The 21874-nt window shown below is 44.4% G+C and overlaps 1 protein-coding gene and 1 long non-coding RNA gene across 2 annotated transcripts; one reads left to right on the top strand and one right to left on the bottom strand.

Annotated features, from left to right (window-relative positions):
• Positions 1-1538: 1538 nt before the first annotated feature.
• On the bottom strand, positions 1539-3419 carry LOC137475182 (inositol 1,4,5-trisphosphate receptor-interacting protein-like 1). The gene has a single exon (XM_068192213.1). It carries the CDS (start codon positions 3075-3077, stop codon positions 1653-1655), a length of 1425 nt encoding a protein of 474 aa, XP_068048314.1. The 5' UTR covers positions 3078-3419; the 3' UTR covers positions 1539-1652.
• Positions 3420-13403: 9984 nt separating this feature from the next.
• Positions 13404-21563, top strand: LOC137475181 (uncharacterized). The gene is made up of 3 exons (XR_010999729.1): positions 13404-13872; positions 19285-19356; positions 20425-21563. It is a non-coding gene; the product is annotated as an uncharacterized lncRNA (long non-coding RNA).
• The last annotated feature ends 311 nt before the right edge of the window (positions 21564-21874 follow it).

The following is a 21874-nucleotide window of genomic DNA, read 5'->3' as shown; positions in this document are numbered from 1 at the left end:
AAGTCCAACCACCAGCCATCACCTTGGTCACTACTAACCAAGGTCCTCAAGTGCTGCATCCAGGCACTTGAAGCATTTCTTAATATTTCCAAGGTATGGTGACTCCACCACAACCCTGGGACACCTGTTCCTGTGCTGGACAACCCTTTCCAGGAAGAAACTTTTCCCAAATATCTGATCTACTTTCAGGGAGTTGTTGAGAGCAATGAGGTTCTCCTAGACCCTCCTTTTCTCCAGGCTACACATCCCCAGCTCCCTCAGATTTGTGTTGCAGATCCTTCCCAGCTCCGCTGTGCACAGCTGTGCAAAGGCACACCTGTGCCATCTGCCCCAGGATGCTGAACCCCACAGCAACAGGCTCCCATCCTGCTCCTGCTTCAGGACCATGTCTGAAGACACCACCCAATATCACAAAATCCTGGAGTGTTTGGGGTGGAAAGGGACATTAAAGTCCATCTAGAGCTCCAACTCCCCTCCCATGGGCAGGGACACCTACCACCAGACCAGCTTGCCCATCCAGCCTGACCTTGAACACTTCCAGGTATGGAGCAGCCACAGTTGTTCTGGGCATCCTGTGCCAAGGCCTCAGCAGCATCACAAGTAAAAAGCTTCTTCCTAACATGCAATCTAAATCTCCTCTTTTAGTACAAAATTGTTTGGCCTTGTCCTATCACTATTCTGGTCATATAAAAAGTCACTATCCCTTGTTTTTTATAATCTCCCTTTCAAGTTCTAGAAGGCTGCAATGAGGTCAAAGGGATATCCCATAGGCCATGATGGCCAGTATATAAAATGGGGGAGTTACCTGGAAGGGGAGCTGATGGGTGTTTGGGAAAGGGTCCAGCATTGGTCAGCATGTGGTGATCAACTAAATTGCACATCACCTGTTCTTATTTTTTTTTTACTCTTCATTCTTATACATTCTTCTAATTTACTTGCTTTCAACTGTTAAATTGTTAGATTGTTGTGTGATGCCAAACTGCCTACTGGGACTATCCCACATCATCAGGGAATCCTGAAACCAGACAGCCTGCTCTGTCCTCAAGTGCTATATCCAGCCCACCCAGCAGCTCTTCTGCAAAACTCTCCCTGACTCTGCAGCACCTGAGCAACCAGTACCCTATGCCAGCACTACCTGACAAACTGATGCAGGGAGACTTACAGGTGAAGTGTTTTCTCAAATATATTATTTATTGCCATCTTTGTACCCGTAAAGCTCACAGGAGGAATGGACTCGCTCAAAAAGTGCATTTGCAGGAGCTCCTGGAGGGCAGCAACATTAAATGCCACTTGGCAATGAGCACAGCTGTGGAGGGTAACCAATTAATCCTATTTCCCCAGTGCATGGACAATGGGGGAGCTGTAGCCTGGGAATCAGAGAAACCAGAGCTCACTGCTTCAGGTCTTCTACCAAATAATCTCCAACTCTGTGGTAGCTGAGCAGCCTCATTCCATGCCAAGGTGATGCATGGATACTAAGAGATACAGTGTTTGTTCAAACACACCATTTGTTGTAAACTTTACATCAACTAAAGGTCAAAGTACGGTTAGAATTATATTGGAAATATTTTCCTATAAACCTAGCAATTCTACTCTTCTACAGTACTATGATTCTATGATTCTATGATTCTGTGGTTCTACAGTTGTCTCATTCAGAACCCAAAGTAGAGGTGATATTGCAGGTCATCAAACTCCTTCAATGCCTCAGTCTGAGCAGCTGGATCCTGTGCCAGGAAGAGGTTCAGAGGCTGTGCCTCTTGGAAGGCTGGGGGCAAGAAGATCTCCTTGGGCATGTCCTCGTTGTCAAAGAAGAAGTGCTTGAGGCATTTCTCCTCTAGGCAACAGCGCAGGTAGCGCATGATGTCATCCACCCGCATCAGGAGATACTTGTGCTGCCATTCTGACAGAGGGATCAAGGTCAGGAGGTGCATGACTGTGGTTTTCAAGGCATAGATAGAAAGGCCTGAGCCCTTCAGAAGGCGAGCACAGAGCCGCAGGCATTTGAGGTGGCAGCTGCGGGGTGGGGCCTGCATGGCGACTTGCCTGAAGAACTTTGCCTCTGCCACAGCATAGCTCTCCAGCCATGTCGTGCTTGGGGGGAGTTGGGCCTCTGTAGGCTGGGTGCTCAGGAAGATGTCTGAGTCACCTTGCTGCACACTAAATACCGTCTCCACAAAGAGGCTTCTCCCGGAGGCTTTCATCAGCTTCATCTTGCAGGAGCGGCAGGAGGGAAGAACCTTCATGCTGTAGTGACAGGACTGAGGCACCACCGACCAGGCTGAGATCACAGACGTCTGGAACCAGAGGGCAATTTTCTCCCCATCTAGGTAAGGGCCAGTGCAGAGGGTGTGTAGAAGGCTGGCCACCTGATTTCTCTTCAACTCCTCCTCAGAGTGGTGGAGGAAGCACAGCATGTTCTGGTCAGGCTGCTCCCCGGTGCAGGTGCACACCAGCTCCACGCGGATGCGCATGCTCGTTTGTGGCATCTCCCCCGTGGAGTCTGGTTCCAGGTGGAAGGCATGCCCACGGGGTGGCTTCAGGGGCACAAACATGCAGTAGACAACATCCTCCTCTTTATGGGGACTCCATCCTTCACAGGCACTGCCCACCCCAATGATTGGTTCCAGCGCTGGGAAGAAGCTGTCTGAAAAGAGCTTACTGTAGACTTGGAGAAGGTCACTCAGCAGCTCCTGCACCACCTGTCTCCTAGAAGCCAGCTTCGGCACCGACAACTGGAAGCGTCTTGAAAAGATCCAGATCATATTAATCTCAGCAGGATTTTCTTCCTCACTTTCTTCACTCTCTGAGTCCCTTCTGTTGTCCATCTCACAGATCCCTTTCCTGAGCCACCAACAGAGTGCCAATAGCACCACCAGGGCTCCAGCAAGGGCCCAGAACAGGCATTGCTGCACAGCAGTCCAGAGCACGGCTTCCCAGGACCCGACACTCTGCTCCACGGTCCGGTGGGCCAACTCCTGCAGCACCTGAGTCCTCTGCTGGTTGAGGTCCTCAGCCAGGTACACATTTATGTAATGACGGATGCATTGCACAAGCCAGAAGAGCAATATTATGACCATTATAACCTGCAAGAGAAGGGAGAGGAGTACAGCAGTGCTGAGAGGTGAGGGAAGGAAGAAAAGAAAAACAAAGGGAACTAGCAGTGAAGGAAGAAGGGATGGGAGACAGCGGGCAGGAAGGAGAGGGGGCTAGGCAGCTGGCAGGCAGCAAAGCCTGCACCCAGTCCCAGTGGTGGCACTGTGCCCTTTGCAAGGTGATCCTGGAAGGGGCTGGGCTCTGGATGCAGGGTTGGAAGCACTCTCTTGGGTGCCCGTGTTTGTGGTTCTGCCCTCATCCAGTGCAGCATCTGGCCGTGTGTGTCCACTTGATGCTCATCCAGGCTGCCCTGGGGAAGTGCTGCTTCCTGCTGCCATTTATACCTGCCCCTGGTTGTGATGTGCCTTGTGATGTCATTTATACCAGAGACATCACAGCTAGGCCAGCTGTGATGGGGCAGCATTGCCTACATGGCCCTCTGGCACCAGAGACATCACAGCCAGGCCAGCCCTGCCCTTCATGCCCACCCCAGCTCAGACCTTCACAATGGCCCCAAGAAACCAAAGTCCTGACACCCAACAAATGCAGACCCGCTGCTCTGGAATGGCCCCCAGAGCCTCCCTTTGCACAGCAGGACAAAGGTCCCCTGAAGCCTTGGCAAACAAAAAATTGGACCGTGCAGATTCCTGCATGCTTTGCTCCTTAACATCCTCTGTGGTGAGATGGGATTGGTTCCTTGGCATTGATCTCTCTGGTTGTAGGGCTGATTTTGGTGCTTTTGTGACACCCCTGTGTGTGGGTTACAGAGAAGAACTTGGGAGTTCTCATGGATGAAAGGCTGGCCATGAGCCAACAGTGAGAATTCCCAGCCCAGAAAGCCAGTGAAATCCTGGGCTGCTTCAAAAGAAACCTGGGCAGTAGGCTGAGGGAGATGCTTCTGCCCTCAGGAGGCCCCTGCTGGAGCCCTGCATCCAGGCCTGGGCTCTTCAGCACAAGAACGATGTGGAGCTGTTGGAGAGGGCCCAGAGGAGGCCATGAAGATGATCACAGGGCTGCAGCACCTGTCCTGTGAACACAGGCATGAAGTAGCTGCTCCATGTGGTGGGGCTGGTCCCTATGAAATGGCGAGCCCACATGGTAGGCCTAGTTTTAATGAAATGGTAAAATCTCACAATATGGCATACAGACTCGTTCAAGATTTGAGGGGATTGAATAAATTTGTTCAAGTACGCCACTCAGTAGTCCCTAATCCGTACACTTAGTAAGCAAGATTCTCCCTGACTATGTGTGGTTCAGTGTGTGATTTAAAAGATGCATTCTGGACCTGTCCACTAGCAGAAAACAGCAGAGATATATTTGCTTTTGAATGGGAAGACCTCACTACTGGGAGAAAGCAGCAATTATGATGCAACAATAAACCTCTTTACCAAAGGGATTTACAGAATCTCCAAATCTATTTGGACAAACTTTAGAACAGGTGCCTGAAGAGTTTAATCTAAGTCCAGGAACAAAGTTTTTACAATATGTAGATGATTTGTTGTATCAGGGGAGGAGAAAGAGAAAGTCTGAGATGTCACAGTTAAGCTATTAAACTTTTGGGGAGAAAAAAGACTAAGGGTCTCTAAAACAAAATTATGATTAGTAGAGAAAGAAGTAAAATATCTTGGGCATCTAATAAGTGAAGGGCAAAGAAGGATAACCCTAGAATTTGTTTCTGTCATTGTCACTGTGTACCTTCCTAAAACCAAATGAGAAATGAGAACATTCTTAGGTTTGCTAGGATATTGCTGGTTATGGATTGAGAATTTTACTCAACATGGAAGTTTTTGTAGGAAAAGCTACAAGAAGAAGGAGAAAAAAATTGAGTGGACTAGGAATCAGCAATAGCAATAAGTCATTGTTTATGAAAGGTATGCAACAGATCTCTTCTGTAAGTCACTGGTTTAATCAGTCAGCTGTGTGCAGAGTAGCTACTGCCCATTTGCTAACTTCCAGTCACCTGGGACCTCCTGGGTCATCTGGGACTGCTGATAAATGAATGAAAGGGGCTCAGGGAGCACTTCAGCCAGCTCCTGTGCTATTCTTTTCTGAGTCCCATCTGACTGCATAGACACGTGTCTGCCTGAGTAATGTAGTGTGTAGCATGTTGCTGAACATTTCCTTGTCCCTGTCTTTCAGCTCAGGGGTCTGGGTACCCACAGAATGACTGATCTTACTATTAAAGACTGAGGCAAAAAAGACATTAAGGACCTCAGCCTTTTCCTCATCTTTTGTCATTATGTCTCCCCATGTATGCAGTGAAGGATGAAGATTCTCCTTAGCTCTCCTTTTGTACTTGTAGAAACATCTTTTATTGCTCTTGACTGTAGTAGCCAAATTAAGTTTCAGTTAGGCTTTTTCTGTTTCTGATGGTTTTCTAATTTCAATTCCAGTTTTGACCCTGATAACCTCATGATATCACTGTAGTCTTCCTGAATTCCCTGCCCCTTCTTCAAAAGATCATGAACTCTTTTTTTTTTTTTTTTTTTCCCTGAGTTTCAGCCAGCTTTCAGGACCTGGAGGTAGCCTACTCCTGCACCTTAAAGATCTCCTTCTTGAAGATTTTCCAGCCTCCCTGAACTCCTTTGCTCTTCCTAAACTCCTTTGCACTGCTTCCGAAAGGACTCTTTGAATCGCTCTCTTAAACAGGAAAAAATCTGCTGCCTGGAAGTCCAGGATGGCAGTTCTGCTAGCCTCTGTCCTTACTTCTCCAAGAACCAAAAACTCTTATCATTTTATGAGTTTTATGTCCAAGACTTTAATTCCAAGAAAGGATGCTACCTTGTAACAGATGAGAGAAATCAGGCTTCCTTATTTCTACAAACTTAAAAAAGACATTAGGCCTGTGTGAAACAAATATGTATACCCCAGCTAAGCAAGGCAAAGTTACCCTTAAGCGACAGCACAAAAGTTCAGTGAGATAATCACATTAGCATTACTGAGTTAGCCATGCATGTGAAGCACAATACAGCTCCTATTTCCTATTTGTCTGCATTATGAATCTAAAATGTTCATATTTTATTGTCTTGTGTTGACAGCAAACTGTTAGAAGAGAAGAATGGCTGGTTTTGTGTTTGGAGCTTCATGTCTTATTTAGTTGCAAGATTGAATGGCAAGCAGAATTAATCAGGTTCTCAAATGCACTTTGTCCAAGGTTGTTCACACTAGCAGTCCTTAAACAAGCTGGGAATGGGAATCTGGTGTCCTTTACATTGCCTGGGATATATATATTCCACCTGCTCAAAAATCCTAAGGGAATTGAGCACTCAGCTTGTCAGCAATTTTAAGTAACATTTTAAGACTGAACCCAGTTAATGCCCCTCTGAAAAGCCTAGGTTCAAGCCAGGATATGCGTGTGGCTGAAGCCTTCTGTGACCTGACAGCAGCCTTCAACTCTGTGCTGGTGTTGCTGGCACCTGTCGAAACAGAGATGCAGTCTGCACCCAGTGCTATGGGGAAGCAGGCAGTGGGGAATATCAGCCTGGGACAAAAACATCAAAGGGATTTGAAGAACTATTCATGCTTTAACAACCTTGGGTTTTTCTCTGCAGTTTTGTAAAGGACTGCCAGCTAAAGACAAGAAATGCAATATGGTCTTCGTGCAACATCCTGGTCTGTGGGCCTGATGGAAAACCTGGGGGAACGTCTATGCTGTCGTGCTGGGTTTTGACAGGGGAAGCAGGAGTTTCCCCTGCCCCTGCTCCCCAGGTAGCATCTTCTGTGCCTCCCTGTCAGTGCTGAGGGAGAAAAGCTGTGTGTGCTCTCCATAGGAAGGGCTTCCCTGACGTGCTGCATGCCGGTCCCTGAGCACAGGTGGCCACAAGGAGCCTGGCAGCTGCCTCCTTTAGGGAACCACAGAAAGCAGCTTTGCCTCAAGAGCTCGGCATGGCGAAGGGCCCAGAACAACCTGTCGTGCTGCCTGTCACACCTGTCAGAAGGAAGCTGTAATGAAAACAAGCGACTTTCAATAATGCCTCTGCATTCACTTGGAAATAATGAAAACAAGCACGAAGCAGCCAAGGAGCCTTTCCTGGGCCGTGTGTCACTGTTCCCTGTAGTCACACTGTCACCAGTCTGCCCTGGAGCAGGGTCCACTCAGCCACAACAATCTGCTGCAAAATGTTGCTGGCCCCACAAAGAACTGAGTGCTAAAGGACCCCCTTAACATAAATTACTCTAAAAAAAAAAAAAGTATGGAATGATTTTGCAATTGCCTTTCAATTTTTAAAATTGATGTTGGAAGCTGCTTTTCCTACAGGACCTTCCAGAGCCCCTGCTCATTCAAGTGAGGAGGAAACTCCTTTCATTGGTGGTCTTCATGGAACACCAGCCAGTCTCCATCCCCTCTGACTCCTCCACAAAAGCAGGAGTGGCATGGACTCTTCATCCCATGTTTTCCATGGGAGTTTCTACCCCACTGACTCTGCTAGGAGCAGGCTGCACACTTATTACACAACTCCAGTGTGTAGTCATGCAGTCATGACTATCAGCAAATGTCTTCATCCCACAGTTTTCACTGTTCTTTCTTTATCTCTTCTTAGTTTGCAAGAAGTCCTGCTAGGAGGGACGAGGAACAAAAAATATTTCTGTGGAGCTGTCTAAGTTACCTATGATTTTGTGGATCATGTTGCTAGGAAAAATCTGCCCCTGAAGAGCTGTACTCTATGGCCTTGAAGGTTTTCACCACTTTTCAAATAAACCTGATTGACATTTCCTGGGGATTGTGACACCCCTGACTACTCCAATATGATGTATGAATGACAACATAAAATCATTAATTTATTTTTTAGAGTGCATTTCACAAACTCAGCTCTCTTACTACAACACAGCAAATCAAAAGTCTCTCTACCCTGTGTTGGTTGCTCATTTTTCACATACTTCTCAGAAAATCTTGTTGAATCCCCACATGACACATTATGTGTTTAAATTAGTAGTTAAGGAGACTACTGCAAGTTTATTGCTCTTATCTTTGTCATTCACTGGATGTGCCTGTCCCTTCCTCCTTTTCATCTGCTGAATGAAACTGTCAGAAACACAGCTTTACCACTGCAGGGCATTTGCAACGGCAGCAAAAGAATAAAAGAAGCATTTTTTCCTAATCTTTCTGTGCACTTCATCATCCCCCGTCACTGTAAGCCTACCAAATTTTAAGTTTAGAAGTACATCCCATAACAATTTCTTCCTACAGCACAAACCCAAACTATTTAGGCAAACTAGTGATTATTCTTCCACACTAACATCAACATAAAGCAGATTAGAAGAATTAAATGCACAAGAGTGCACTTCTTTTATGATTATGCACCCTTAATCTTCAGAAGATGGTTAATTACATTTTAAGCAGCATAAGAGCCCTAACATATTTGTATGTTAATAAAAATTCTCACCAGGGGTTTAAATCTAACATGTATTCACAGGTATAACTAATGGCATTTTTCAGTAATGCTGTGAAAAAATATGCCTGTAAGTTAGTACCTTCACACAGGAAACTGCTGAGAGTTTTTAATTTACTCTCTAACTATTCTCCTAATCATTCTCTTATCATGCTGGGATGTCTAAATGCATACAGATTATAATGATGGCGTGCACCCACCACAGCGGTGTCAACGATGACATTTGCCAGTGCTTGAAGTCAGGCTGCTGCAATCAGAGCTCTGCAGCAGAGGGAAGCAGGGAAGGAACGGGGATGACACTGCAGCCCTGTGGTTTCACAAGAACTCATGTTTGCTGGTTTAAGGCTTATTCCTGTTCAGAAAGGGATTCGTCTCCACCTAGGACAGGCCCAAACATCTCCGTGATTCAGAGGTTTTAGGGCTAAATGTTAATTATGTCATTATTAGGAAACTGTTAGGAAAAAAAATTTTCACTGAAAGGGTGATTATGCATTGGAACAGGCTCCCCAGGGAAGAGGTGAAGTCACCACAGTTGGAAGTATTTTTTGGAAGTAGACATGGCCCTTTGCGATATGATTTTTGAGCATGGTGGCATTCGGTCATAGGTTGGACTCGATGACCTAGAGATCTTTTCCAACTTTATTGATTCTGTGATTCACACTCAGAAATGTTGAAGGTTCAAAAAGTCTTCTTTCCTACAAATCCTCCTAAGTGAAGACAACACCTGTTATTTATATTTGCTTCCAACCTCCAAGGAGCCAGAGCACTGGCATTCACAGTGGAATCAGTATTCTTTCTCCAAACCTGCTCTTCGGAAATTTCAAATTTAGACAGTCCAGGATTTAGGCCAGGGTGAGACCCAGCCTGATTCAGGGTCAAAATCTTCATTGTTTTCAGCCCAAAGCAGCTCCACTAAAACAGAAGGTGTGAGCTTGGAGAGGGGAAGAGACAGTGTACCAAAATGGGAAGCACGTTCTTTCCTCGCGGATTCACCCACTAGAGGGACCTGCTTCATTCCCTGAGCGAGAGCAGAACGGAGCAAGCTCAGGGGAATAAGTACCATGGGGAAAGGGAAAAAGCGAGTGCTCTTGATGCTTCCTACAAGTGCCGAGTTCAATGGCCACAGGAACTGTTCTTCCCTGGGATTTGTTTGTTCTGTTGGCTGACCAGCAACATGACAGTTTCCTCTGGAGGGACCACCTGAGTTTCAGGAAAAAGAAACTTTACAGCTCAACTTTATTTTCTCTGCTGTTTGGTCATTTCTTCCCACAGTAGATTTTCTTCATGTCTACATCCCAAAGCAGACACTGTCATTCCAAAACATCCCCAGGGCATAAAAGATAATTTGGAAAAGGAGGAAAGAGCTGAACTTTTGAAATATGCTGCCTAATTATTAGTATTCCTCATTCTGAGTCTTATTTGTGGCAAGGATGACTCATTGCCCTTGAACACCCACTGCCTATCTATTTCCTTTAATGTTGCTTTCCTTTTTGATTTTCCAGATACAGATAGCTGACTGCTTATCTATTCCTACTGTTAAAATGATGCATAACTTCTGCATTTTGCGGATGGAAACATTATGGACACTGAAATGTCATCACAGCCCCATTTGCTCATCTGCTGTTATTTACTTTCCAGCAGACAATATTTAGTACAAGGCACACACAATGCAGAAGTCAGCACAACATTCATCACATTGATACCAGGATGTACAATGCACGCTGCCACGGATCAACAGAAACAGTCTGGGCTGGAGGATTTACAGAGCTCCCCATCTCCCTTCTGTACAAATTTTCCCTGGCTGAGATGCTGTAGTTCTGGAAAGGAGCCAAGGCATGGCTATGTGCCAGTGGGAGGGGTTCTTGAAAGAGGAGGATGTAGGGATCTATTGTCAGAGTGACCTTCCTTCTTGTCTGGTAGATACAACCTTGCACTGGTTTCCTCCAAAGCTTGCCAGAGCCACCCCTGCACTCTGTGCTCCCCGGGAGGTTTGCACAGTACTCCCTGTGTCATTACACTGGTGAGTTTTTTTGTGGATGCAGATGAAGCTCTGTGTAGAATAAGGCATCTCTGGAAAAGCATTCTGAAGTCCTGCCACACCGTCAGGTCACATGAAGCAAATGCCCAGCTATCCAGGGAAATCGATAGTCTAACAGGGATGGTTTAGAACACTTCAGTCCTTCAAAACAGAAGCCACAATACCTTACACCTGTGCGTTATCATGTGCTTTGACCTATATAAACACCCCACAAAAATTGCACCATAGCAGGAGAGTTTCCACTTCAGTGAGGGAATTCAGCAGATGAATGCTGCCCCTGGAGAGCCTTCAAGAACAGTAAGACCCCTTACAGTGGTTTTGAGGACAATGAAAAAGGCTGTCCAGGAAAGTAGTGGAGTCATCATCCCTGGTGGTGTTTAAAAATCATGTAGATGTGGCACGTGGGGACATGGTTTAGTGGTGAACATGGCAGTGCTGGGTTAATGGCTGGACTTGATGATATTGGAGGTCTTTTCCAACCTAAATGATTCTGTGATTCTTTTTTAATACTCAGACAAGGGTATTACGAGATTTCCTTGACAATGAACTAGCAATAATGAAGATGAGGATGCTGTCCTTGGGCTCTGTGGGGACTGTTTCTGTGCTTCTGTGAGAGTCTCCAAAAGAATGGATTGATCATCTCTTGAAGGCAAGTGATGGAACACAGCAGGCAGGGGACTGTACCTCACAGGGCTTTAGTACTCTGGAGGCTGGGAGATTGTCGGTGCATACCTGACTCCATCTTATTGCTTATCTGGCACCCACCCTCAGCCACTTTTTGAGAAAAAATCCTGCATTAGCTGAATCTTTGGTGACCATTCTGACATACTTAGTGCCAGAGATTTCCAGGAGAAGCCAAAGGAAAATCTCATCTATCAGAGGATGATAAAAAGCAAATTTTGTAGTGTGATTGAGCTCTTCTGTCTCACATTTCTTTCTTATTGAGTCAGCTTTGTTTTAGTCAGCATGTGTAGAAACTTCTGGCTTCACATTTACATCAAGATGCTCCTCAGTGCCATCAGAAAATTATCTTGGAGTGCTGAAAAAGAGCAAAACAACCACAAAAAGGTGTAGGGATGATAGCAAACAAACAGAGCTGCTTGGAGAGCACGGGGAATGGGTGCAAGGTGAAGGGATCTGGGACAAAATCCTCAGCCAGTGACAGACCAGGGCTCAGCCTTGCTGGTCCACTGAAGCCAGATCTGCTCCAAATAATTGTTTCCTTTTCCTTCCATGTGGTTCTGAATGTTTTAATATTTTCCTTTTGATGCCCTTTTCAAAGAAAAACTTTTGCCATATGGAAATCTGCAATAAGACCAGCTCTTGGTTGCCTCATATCTGCCACATAAAACAAAGTCGCTCACTTTTGACATCTGAAGGCAGCTGGCTGGAGTGGCTGGATCCAGCTTCAAACAGCATTCACATTTGCTGGGCTTGTCCTCCAATCCCAGTTTGAAGATCTGCTTTTCCATAAAAAGAATGATGATTTTGTAAGTTTTACAAGAGCAGCTTCAAAGCAGGACTGAGGAATGGTTTTGCCAGGTCACATCAGAGATGTGTCCCCCATCAATCCTTGTGCCCTCCAACTTGGTGCAGGGTAGCCAGATACAGAAGGAAGAGGATACAGATGTTGCAAGCAGGCTGCCATATTTCCTCAGCATCTGCTATTTGAGATTTAGTAATTCCATCAGCTATACATTAATTTATTGTGGCTGAGGGGTGGATGTTGATCATCCAGAGGTACTACAAATTTCTGATACTGTATGCATTCAAGAGCAGCATTTAAAAATCTTTTGCCTCCTTGTTGCCCAGAGAAGTTGTGGATGGCCCATCTCTGGAAGTGTTCAAGGCAAGGTTGGATGGGGCATTGGGCAACCTGGTCTAGTGGAAGGTGTCCCTGCCCATGGCAGGAGGTTGGAATTAGATGATCTTTAAGTTCTCTTCCAACCCAATGATTCTATGATTCTAAATCAACAGCTGCTGTCCTGATCCCAAGTCAGAGCCTCACAGTGCACTTTACCTTCTAAGGTGAGAAGGGAAAGAGGAGATCTCCATACTTAGAGTCAAGAGCATAGAAATACTCTCAGATGTCAGGGGCTGTGGGTACCAATCCTGATTCAGCATGGATGCTGTGAATCACCACTGGGCTAATAGGCAGGAGCAAGAGTGGAAAAAGTGATGGCCATGGATTCAAATGCTCAAGCTGGCTTTTCTGCCTGCTCTTCACCTCCTGCTTCAGGGACTGAACCTGTTTCTCTTGACTGTAAATAACTTGGCTTTGGAGCACCTCATGTGGAGTCTTTGTGGATATAGATGTACAGAGAGGATGGAAATAAAAATTATGGAAATACAAGATGTTGGCAAAATATTTCAAATTGGATACCAATTTTGTTAATCTTAATGTTGGATTGCTGGTGTTCAATGTGACATGTCACAATGACCTAAAACAACTTCTCCCCTTTTGCAGACACAGTGTAAGTATTTTCAGTTGTGTAAAAACTCCGAGTGCAAGCTGTGATCTGGAAATCTCTGCTTCACACAAGGAGGGGATTTGATTGTGACACCTAGAGAGCAAGAGGTTGCAGATTTCCCATTTGCATCCCCTAACCCGGCTCCAGTTGGATGCAAATAATTCTTTCCTTCTCCTCAGGGTCCTTTCACTCTCTCCTTCCTTTCATGGCCCTTTGACTGAGACAAAGGCAAAAGCTGTTACCTGAAAATTTGCAAAAACAAAGAGTCAGGAAGCAACCATGGGGTCAGCTTCAGTCTTGCCAGGGATTTGCTATAACAGGTCACTTAATCTTATCTCAGCACCACAAGTGATAAAGGCCTCATTGATATCATATTAATCTGCAATCAAAGCTTCACTAAGGATTACAGGATTAAATCAACTGCAGAAATGTAGTATTTTTCATGTGGATGATCCCTTTGTTCCAAGAGCTCATGTGTATTATTGTCATTTTCACATCTGTTTATCACTTGGAGAAAATATCTTTTGTGTTTTTGTAAGCTCAAGCATATATTTCCTGTGTCACTCTCCCCCACACTATTATTTTAAAATCTAAATACATTGTCTAAAGGTTAGGACATGTATAATTAAAATCAAGTTGGCAGCAAAGAACTATTTCGTTCACTCCATATAATCCTCCGGCTGGAAAGTGGGTGGGGAATTTGAACTGATCTCACACTTAAACAGCAAGGCTGAGGTCACAGACATGACTAGTGGCACTGATTGTTCATTGTGACATTTGTTATGGGAGTTAATTGTTCAGAAGTTTCATTCAGTACTTTCCAAAAGCGAGGATTTGTAAGGTAATTCCAAGGAGCATCCCAGAAACACAAATCACTTCTGTAAGTCATGACTTTTGCACTCACACTGGGAATTGCACATTGTAAGAAGTGTAGATACTGCTCAGCACTTCTACTACTCATAATTCTTCTTCTCAGCATTTTAACTTCCTTCAGTTATATATGAAGTAGCTCCATTCTCCTTGCAGACTCCTACCCAATATCTTGTAAAAGTAAATGAACTTTAAAATTGGAGGTAGTTCTCCAGAGAAGTAATTCAGCAATAATTTAGCCTATAGAAGTTCCCAAGTCTGTAATTTATTGATTTAGTTAACAGTTTGTACTGACTAGATAACAGTTTCCTATCTTATTACTCTGTGTTTTCATTATAACCCACCTGTCTGGTAGAAGGAATATCAATCTTACAATTGCTAAGAGTAGCTGTTAAATATCTCAAAAGTTGCCTTTACTTCATTTTGGAGTTTCAAAGTTTCTTATTTGGAGGATTGGCAAATCATTAAAAAGATTTACTTTTCTTCACAAGGAAAACAAAAAAAAACAAAACAAAAAAACCAAAAAAAAAAAAAAAAAAAAAAAAAAAAAAAAAAAAAAAAGAAAAAGTGATTGTTCAGTCGAGTCTCCAAAAGGGACGCAGACAGTTCTGCACTTCTGGTACTTGCAAAAAATCCTCAGCTGTCGTTCCCATCCAGCCTGCAGAAAGTGTTGGTCACATCACCCCACTCTCTCTGCAGCAATAAATGCAGATGAGGTGTGGTTGCCTAGAGGATGGAACAGCAGAAAGTATCAATGCACTTTATGATGCTTGGCAGGAAAGACAGACATTGTACAGCTTTTTTGAGACAGACTAGAAGTTGATCGCTGACACTTGTGGCTGAGAAAAGGTTCCACAAGGTCAGAGCTGCTAAAATTGAACTCATAAATAGGAAAATGTGAGGACAGCGGGGATAATACAAAGCAAATGTTGGGTACATTTGGGTTTGTGAAAGTGCTTTGTTTCAACAATACTCACAAACACTTTGTTCTTGGTTTAGGAGGATATTTGAATAATTAGGTAGTTAAAAGGCTAGTGAAAGTGGCTGTCTAAATTGTATAGGGAAAAAAACCTAGACAGGTATTGAAGTCAGAGTCCACATGCATGTTGCAGTACTGACACACATCAGGAGTGCTCTTGTGCTCCCACAGAAATGCCTGTTCCATGCTACAGACAGGAACTGGAAAACACCCCTCACTCAGCTGACCAGCCACACCTCAACAAATGCTGAGGAAGCTTTCAAAGACATTTTTAGGTAAGAGCAATAAACAAGCCCTTCTTCAATTCATCAATTACTGCAAGTTACATTCTTACCAATGTTTATGAGTTCAGAGATGGCTCAGCTGATGAAAAACAGAAGTCAATGACACAATTTTCAACAGGTTTTTAGGGACCAATTGTCCCATATGGCCAATGCCTGCATAAATAAGCCCTTCTTCAGAGCAAGGAGAACACAAGACTTATAGTATAATGTCGCAGTACGACATGAAATAACTCACACATTTATGCTAGACGTAAAAGAGGGAAAAGAGTAAATTTTATTTCTGACTTTGTAATATATAGAATTCTAAAAGTGACAGTGGATTGGAGGGTGAAATTGTCACCTCTCCAACCACACTGGTCAAACTAACAGTTTATTAATTCTCTCCTCCCACAAAGAATAATGTAAAACTATCATTATTTACATGACAGTGTGTGAGAAACTCTAGAACTTTAGTAGAACTCTAGTAGAACTCTAGTAGAAATATGTAGAAATATGTAAACATCAGAAGGTATAGAAATCTTTTAGAAGAACTTTAAAACTCTTAAAAGAACAGGGCGACAATATGAGTCTCATGAGGAAGAAAGTTTGCAAGCTTTCCACTGGGTTGTTGGAGAGCCAGTTCTTCATCTAGCTCTGTATGAAACCAAGAGCAGTTTCTTCTTCATTAAGGGCAATGGCACTGTTCTGTAACAAATACACCAAAGCAGAGCAATGCTGTCTCCTGATGGAGCTATCTGCCCAAACTGGCCTAATTCTCTTATTTTGGAATAGTTCTCTTGAGTTAGAAGGCCATATAAGGGTCTGCACAGGTGCTCTACACTTGTGCATAGTGGCCAAATACCAGTATCATTTTCTTTGGCCTGTCTTCTGTTGAACACCCTGGACTAAAAACCCCCGCTTTTTAACCTCCCAGTGTGCCAAAAGAAAGAAAATAGGTTCCTCCATCTGCTCCTACATTTCCTGACCTGTGTGACAATCAAGTGACTGTTCTGCTCCTTCTGCCATAATTTTGAGACTGGGGACCACAGGAGTTCAGACACATTAGCAAGTTGATGTTGACCTGACAGACTCTATCAATTAGTGAAGTAGTTTCAGCCCACACATCAGGTACCTGATGTATCTCCTAGACTGTAGCATTGACAAACTTTAAGATGTGTCAGAGATTCTTCACTCAGAAGACTGATCGGTGTGTGCTGTCCCTGGCCTTCTTTGCAGGACTTCTTTCACTTCTTTTCAAGATGACCTCTTTGTTGTGAGTCTGTCGGGTCTCAGTGGGGCTCTTAATGTTTCTCACTGTTTCCTTCTTCCAAGAAAGTTGATGACCCCAAGCAGAGTGAAGCTGATTCCCTTTGGATGGCAGAGCACATGCTCAGACAATAAGCAACACACTTCTCTGAGCACCAGCCAACTCATAAACCAGTCCCTGGGAGCTTCGTCTGCTTCTTTCCCTTCTGAAGCAATCAGAGAGAATGAGTGTTCACAGCCCCACTGCCTGCACACCCAGCAGCACAGAAGCACAGCTCTGGCTCAGGCAGCCTGTGTGACTCAGCTTTGCCTGCAAATGTGACAACCTTTGCTAGGAAGAAAACCTAGGGGATTGGTACCAAAATAAACTCAGCCCTGAGTGCAGCTGAACTGCCTGACATTGTCAGCCAGGCTGTGTAGAGCAGCTCCAGCTCTCCTCTACCAAGCTTTTTCTTAACTGTCTAGCTTAACACCCCTGAAACCCTCTGGCCAGCATATTCCCAGGTATGAACAGAGAAGTCTGAGCTCTGCTTAATCTTCTTCTCCTGAAAAAATGCCCTAGTTTGAACTTTCCAGCCAGTTACTCCAACCTGTGGTAGCATTAATCAAACTAATGATATCTGGTTATCTGCAGGAAAATCAATATTATATGGCACAAAAAAGAATCCCACCATTAATAGTGTACTGTACAGTGTCTGTGTTCCTGTGCCAGTCTGAACATATTATAAATTACTTACCCATTTTTTTTTCATTCTCTTTTTTTTTTTTTTCTGTCTACTCCATGGAGGAGAATGTGATATAATGAGGGTTATTGGGACCCTGCAGCTGTCCAAGGATAAGATGGCTTAGCTGTTGGCTTTACTGCGTTACTCATGCAAGGTTATTATGGTCATGGATGCCACTGACAGCCTCGGGTCTCTGTTCTGCCCAGACACTTCGTGCAAACTGTTTGAATTGAAATAACCACTCCTAGGATAAAGCCCCGGAGAAAAGAGATTGTAGATCTAAATGAAACCACAGTGACCTGGGGTTTGGGGAACACCAAATCAGCTGCATCAGGAAAGGGAACATCCATCACCTCAGTCTGCTCTTTTCCTTTGGAAAAGAAAAAGCACGGGACTCTTCTCCAAACAATGCTGTGGTCAGGAACTGATTTATCTTAAATCTGTCTGCAGTGCCTGCTGCTGGGTTTATGATTGTGGCTCTTCAGCCATCCAGCAGCAGTAAGAATAATTTAGTGACCAAAAATTGTCTTCATGTCCCAGTTAGGGCTGTTACCTGTGAGTTTTGAGTCAGTTGCTGAAGCCATGAGTACTTTTGTGTACTACCAAGAAAAAATGCTGTTTGATACAAGGTGTCCCAACCCTTCCCCATCTTTTCCAGCAAAAGATATTGTTGACCAACTAAGACAGTAAAAAAGATGCTAAAATCTGGGTAAACCCAAGAGCAGGATACTGGATAAGAAGACACTGAACATGCCAACTGTTCTTAATTACACACTTTGATTCAGGATGCTTTGTAAAGGAGGCTCATTGCTGATGGCAGGGACTCTGCAGTGACTTCAGTGACACATTGACTTTTTTCTCCTTTCTCCTTCTAGTTTTACTGGTGTCTTGGAAACAAGGACACAGTATGATAGAATCATGATGTCCTCTTCCACTGCACTGATGTTTTTCTCTATGTTTGTTTGCTCTGGACTCCCTCCAGGGGCCCTCAGAGGGGTGTCTTCAACCTGTTTACTTGAGTCAAACAGACAAACCCTTGGTGCTGTGACCCAGAGGTCTCTGAGCAGTGGTGGGACACAGACCTGCTCAGAACAATCAGAGAAAACCCCCTTGCTGCAGCATATGTTCAGAGCCACAAGAAGCCTTCATATTTCCCCTTTCTGCTGGGAAAAGCCTTTGGTGAAGATGGGATGTGTTGTGGTTTTAAGCTCAGCTGGAAATGAGGCACTACACACCTGCTTGCTCAACCCCCCCATCTCTTCCCCTGTCTACTCTGGTGGAATGGAAAGGAGAATCAAAGTGAAATCTGTATGTTGAGATAAAAGCTGTTTAATTATTGAGAATAACATAAAATACAGAAATAATGGTAAATTATAATGATAGTAAAAAGGGAGAATACAAGAGATGCATGATGCAATTGCTCAGCACCTGCTGACCAATGCCAGAACTGATTCCTGAGCCCAAACTGGATGCTCTTCCAGGAAACTTCCCTAGTTTATATACTGGGCATGACATTCTATGTCGTGGAATATCCTTTCGGTCAGTTGAGGTCACTGAGTCCCAACTATGCTCCCTCCCAGTTTCTTTTGTGAACCTCCTCACTGTCAGAGCCAAGTCCCTGTGAGGAGAGGAAAACCCAAAGTCCTTGACTTAGGATAAAAAAAATTTAGCAAAAAACCAAAACATCAGTTTGCTATCAACCCCATTCTTATTCTGACTCCAAAACACAATACTGTGAGTGCTACTGAGAAGAAATTAACTCTGTCCTAGCTGAAACCAGGACAGGGTGACAGCTGTCAGAGGGCACTGGAAGAAGTGCCCTCTGCAAACACATGGAGCAAGGGAATGGGACAGGTGGCATCCAGACCCCAGTCACATCTGGACCCTATTCACAGTGTGTCTCAGGGGAGAGACAGGAGAGTAAGGAAAAGCAAGTCCTGCAGACTGCTTTAGGAGGCAGCTCTGATTCCCTGTTTAGATCCTCTGCTTCCTTTGTCATGTGGTTTGCATTTGTCTTTTTTTTTCATGTGGAAATACTGCTTTTAAAGCCATCAGCAGGGATGAGTGTAGTGGCCATGACATCATTGCCAGTGTGCTTCTCCCACCTGCAACTTGGCAGCTTTTGACAAAGTAGGAAATCCCAGGGGGCTCTTGCATCTTTGGCAGGTTTGTTCTGCTCTTGCTTGCAGGCAGTCTCAGTAAACAGCAGGCAAATGTGTCAGGAAGGAGGAAGAAGTAGAAGGATTTGGAAAAAGAGGTAAGTTAATTAGAAAGAGGCAGCATCAATTACTGTGACATTTAATATCAGTTTTTTCCATTTAATAGAGAGCACACTGATTCCTTTGGGGAAATCTGCTATCAGCTTTCAGCCAAATGTCCAACAAATAAGAACTAGCACAAGCCCTCTGCAAGTCCATTATACCCTGTGAAATTATCCCTGCTGCAGACCTGGCCTTGTCAGTTCTCCACAGCCCTGTGGCTGCCTTGGCACACCCCTCTGAAAGCACAACCCAGACACCTTGCAACTTTACTAGACAGGTTTATTGCTTACAACAGGATTCTTTGGTTTTATTCAAACATTCATTAGGGCTTGTCATAGAAAGGCTGTGTGTTAACAAAAAAATAACAAACAGAAACAAGGACTAAGCTTTCCTGCTATTGAGTCTACTAATGAGATCTGAGCAAATAAATAAGAGACAATGGAAAGCAAAGGACTCAGATGTATTTCTACTGCACTGCAGCCAGAAACAGTGTTTGGAGCAGGGGTAGAAAGACTCCCACTGACCTTCCTCTGGCTGTGCCAAAGAAGTAATGCAGGTTCAGTCATGACCCCTTGGGTACCTCCAGGACCACAGGGACTTCACCAGCTGTTTCACATTGCAATTCACCCTCTTTGTTCCCTGTTGTCAAGTTCCTGACCAAAACCTTGTCTAGAGATGTCTGCACACACTGTCGACACCCCTGTGAGTGCAGGGTCTTCAGACAACTATGACCAACCGGGTGTCCAAGTCCCAAAAGGGTGGTCCCACAATCTTACATTCAGTACTCAGGCTGTCCATCCTTTGTACACTTTGTGAGTGCTGCATTCAGATGGATTTGTTTGGAAACATATGTTTTTGTCTGTTTGTTTGCAAACTAAGAAGGAAGCTTACTGCTGTTCAGGTCATAATTTTGATTCCTCTTGAAGCTCTTTGCTGCCTGCACAGGGGCATTGAGCTCAGAGCTCTCACTGGCCAGTCAGTAACAAAATACTTTGTATGGATGGCAGAGTTGCAGATGATCTCCTGGGCCTTTATTAATTCTGCATTTCCACTTCCAAATAGGCCAAGAAGCATTTCCTCCTCTTCATTTTCCACCTAAATGCTTCAGCTGCTGGAATGAGAGGTCAAACTAGAGGCATTTGTACCCAGCTGTGGACAGCTCTTTCTTGCCCACATGCTGTTCTTCCCTGTCATCCCAGGAGATGAACATTGTGTGGCATCCTTGGCCATTAGAAAAATCTTGCCAAGGAGATTTCCCATGGAGAATCAACAAATTCAGCTGTCACTTTCTCACAGCATCTGCAGCAAGAGCTCTGGTTAAAAAGAGATATTTTTAGCCTGGAGGTACTTGGCTAACTGGCATGGGGCTGTCCCTGTTGCCTGAGGATATAAAAAGCAAAGTAGAGGTCTAGAGTTCCCAGTACCATCTGTATTTTGGAAACTGCAGCTGATGTCCTCTGCAAGGAAAGGGTGTTCCTTTCTTTGTGAGCCAATGTCATGTCAGTCAAAACTGCCCCTTTTGAAAATTCATGCACTGCTCTCAGTGAATGTGTTCTGAGCCTTTCTAAGGGGTAAAATATGTATCAAATAACATCGCAGAGTACCCCAGGGAAATGGAAGAGAATGGAGCTGCCCTGGTATGTATTCTATAAGGTGTGCCTGGCATGCAGAGTCATAGTATAGAGCCAGTCCCTGGATTCTTCCTTGCTTTCTGCTGCTTATTATTATCTTGAAGGAGAAATGCTCTAAGCAGCTCAGGGAGTCAGAAACAGCTACTGCAGCCATCATCAGCTCCAAATCAATAATGGCTACCATCCAGAGATGCTTCAGGATGAGAGGCATTTCACTTTCAGAAAACTGATTCTTGAAGTGAAGCAGCTGGCATTGTTAAAAGACAAAGAAACAGCAGAGTGGGGTAAAAAGTATTAAGAAAAGAATGTTAATCAAAAAAGTTATTAGTCACTTCATAAAGAGGAGACAATAAAAGGCCAGCTTCTTAACTAATTAGGGCCTGTGCATAAAATTTCTGGCCATAAAGGTCTCCCCTGCTCCAAATGCAGGGCCCAGTTTAATAAGTGAATCTTTGGAGTTGCCAAGGATGGTCCCAGTGCTCAGTCTCACACACTCAGGTACACACACACAGAGTGCTGACCACGTCCAATAAAGTAGCCTTTTCTGCCTTTTGCTGAATTAATTTGAAGCCACATCATCCCTGGCCCTGGGTGCAGGGGAGGAGGGTGAAGAGCCAGGACAGACTGAGCTCTTCTGCTCCCAGAAGAGCTATTCTGCTCCCACATAGGTCCTTGGCTTCTTGCACCTGTCCACTCCCTATCTGTGTCACCAGTACCTTCTTCTAAAAACTCAGTAACTGATGCTTGAGCTACAGTGCAGTTGTAAGGAACACATGCAGACTTGAGTTAAAATGTGGGTTTCACTCAATTATGTGCCAGTTAATTACTAGGCAAGGACTATGTTTGTGTACAATGAGCTGCACCTTGCTGATCACTCTTTACATTTG

This window comes from Anomalospiza imberbis, chromosome 6 (assembly GCF_031753505.1).
Source record: "Anomalospiza imberbis isolate Cuckoo-Finch-1a 21T00152 chromosome 6, ASM3175350v1, whole genome shotgun sequence".
NCBI classification, from domain to species: domain Eukaryota; kingdom Metazoa; phylum Chordata; class Aves; order Passeriformes; family Viduidae; genus Anomalospiza; species Anomalospiza imberbis.
The sequence above is the reverse complement of the archived record's forward strand: the minus strand, read 5'-3'. Positions and strand labels throughout refer to the sequence as shown.

Bases quoted from the DNA above. Each gene is read 5' to 3' on its own strand.
- LOC137475182 (XM_068192213.1), bottom strand. From the start codon at position 3,077: ATGGTCATAATATTGCTCTTCTGGCTTGTGCAATGCATCCGTCATTAC.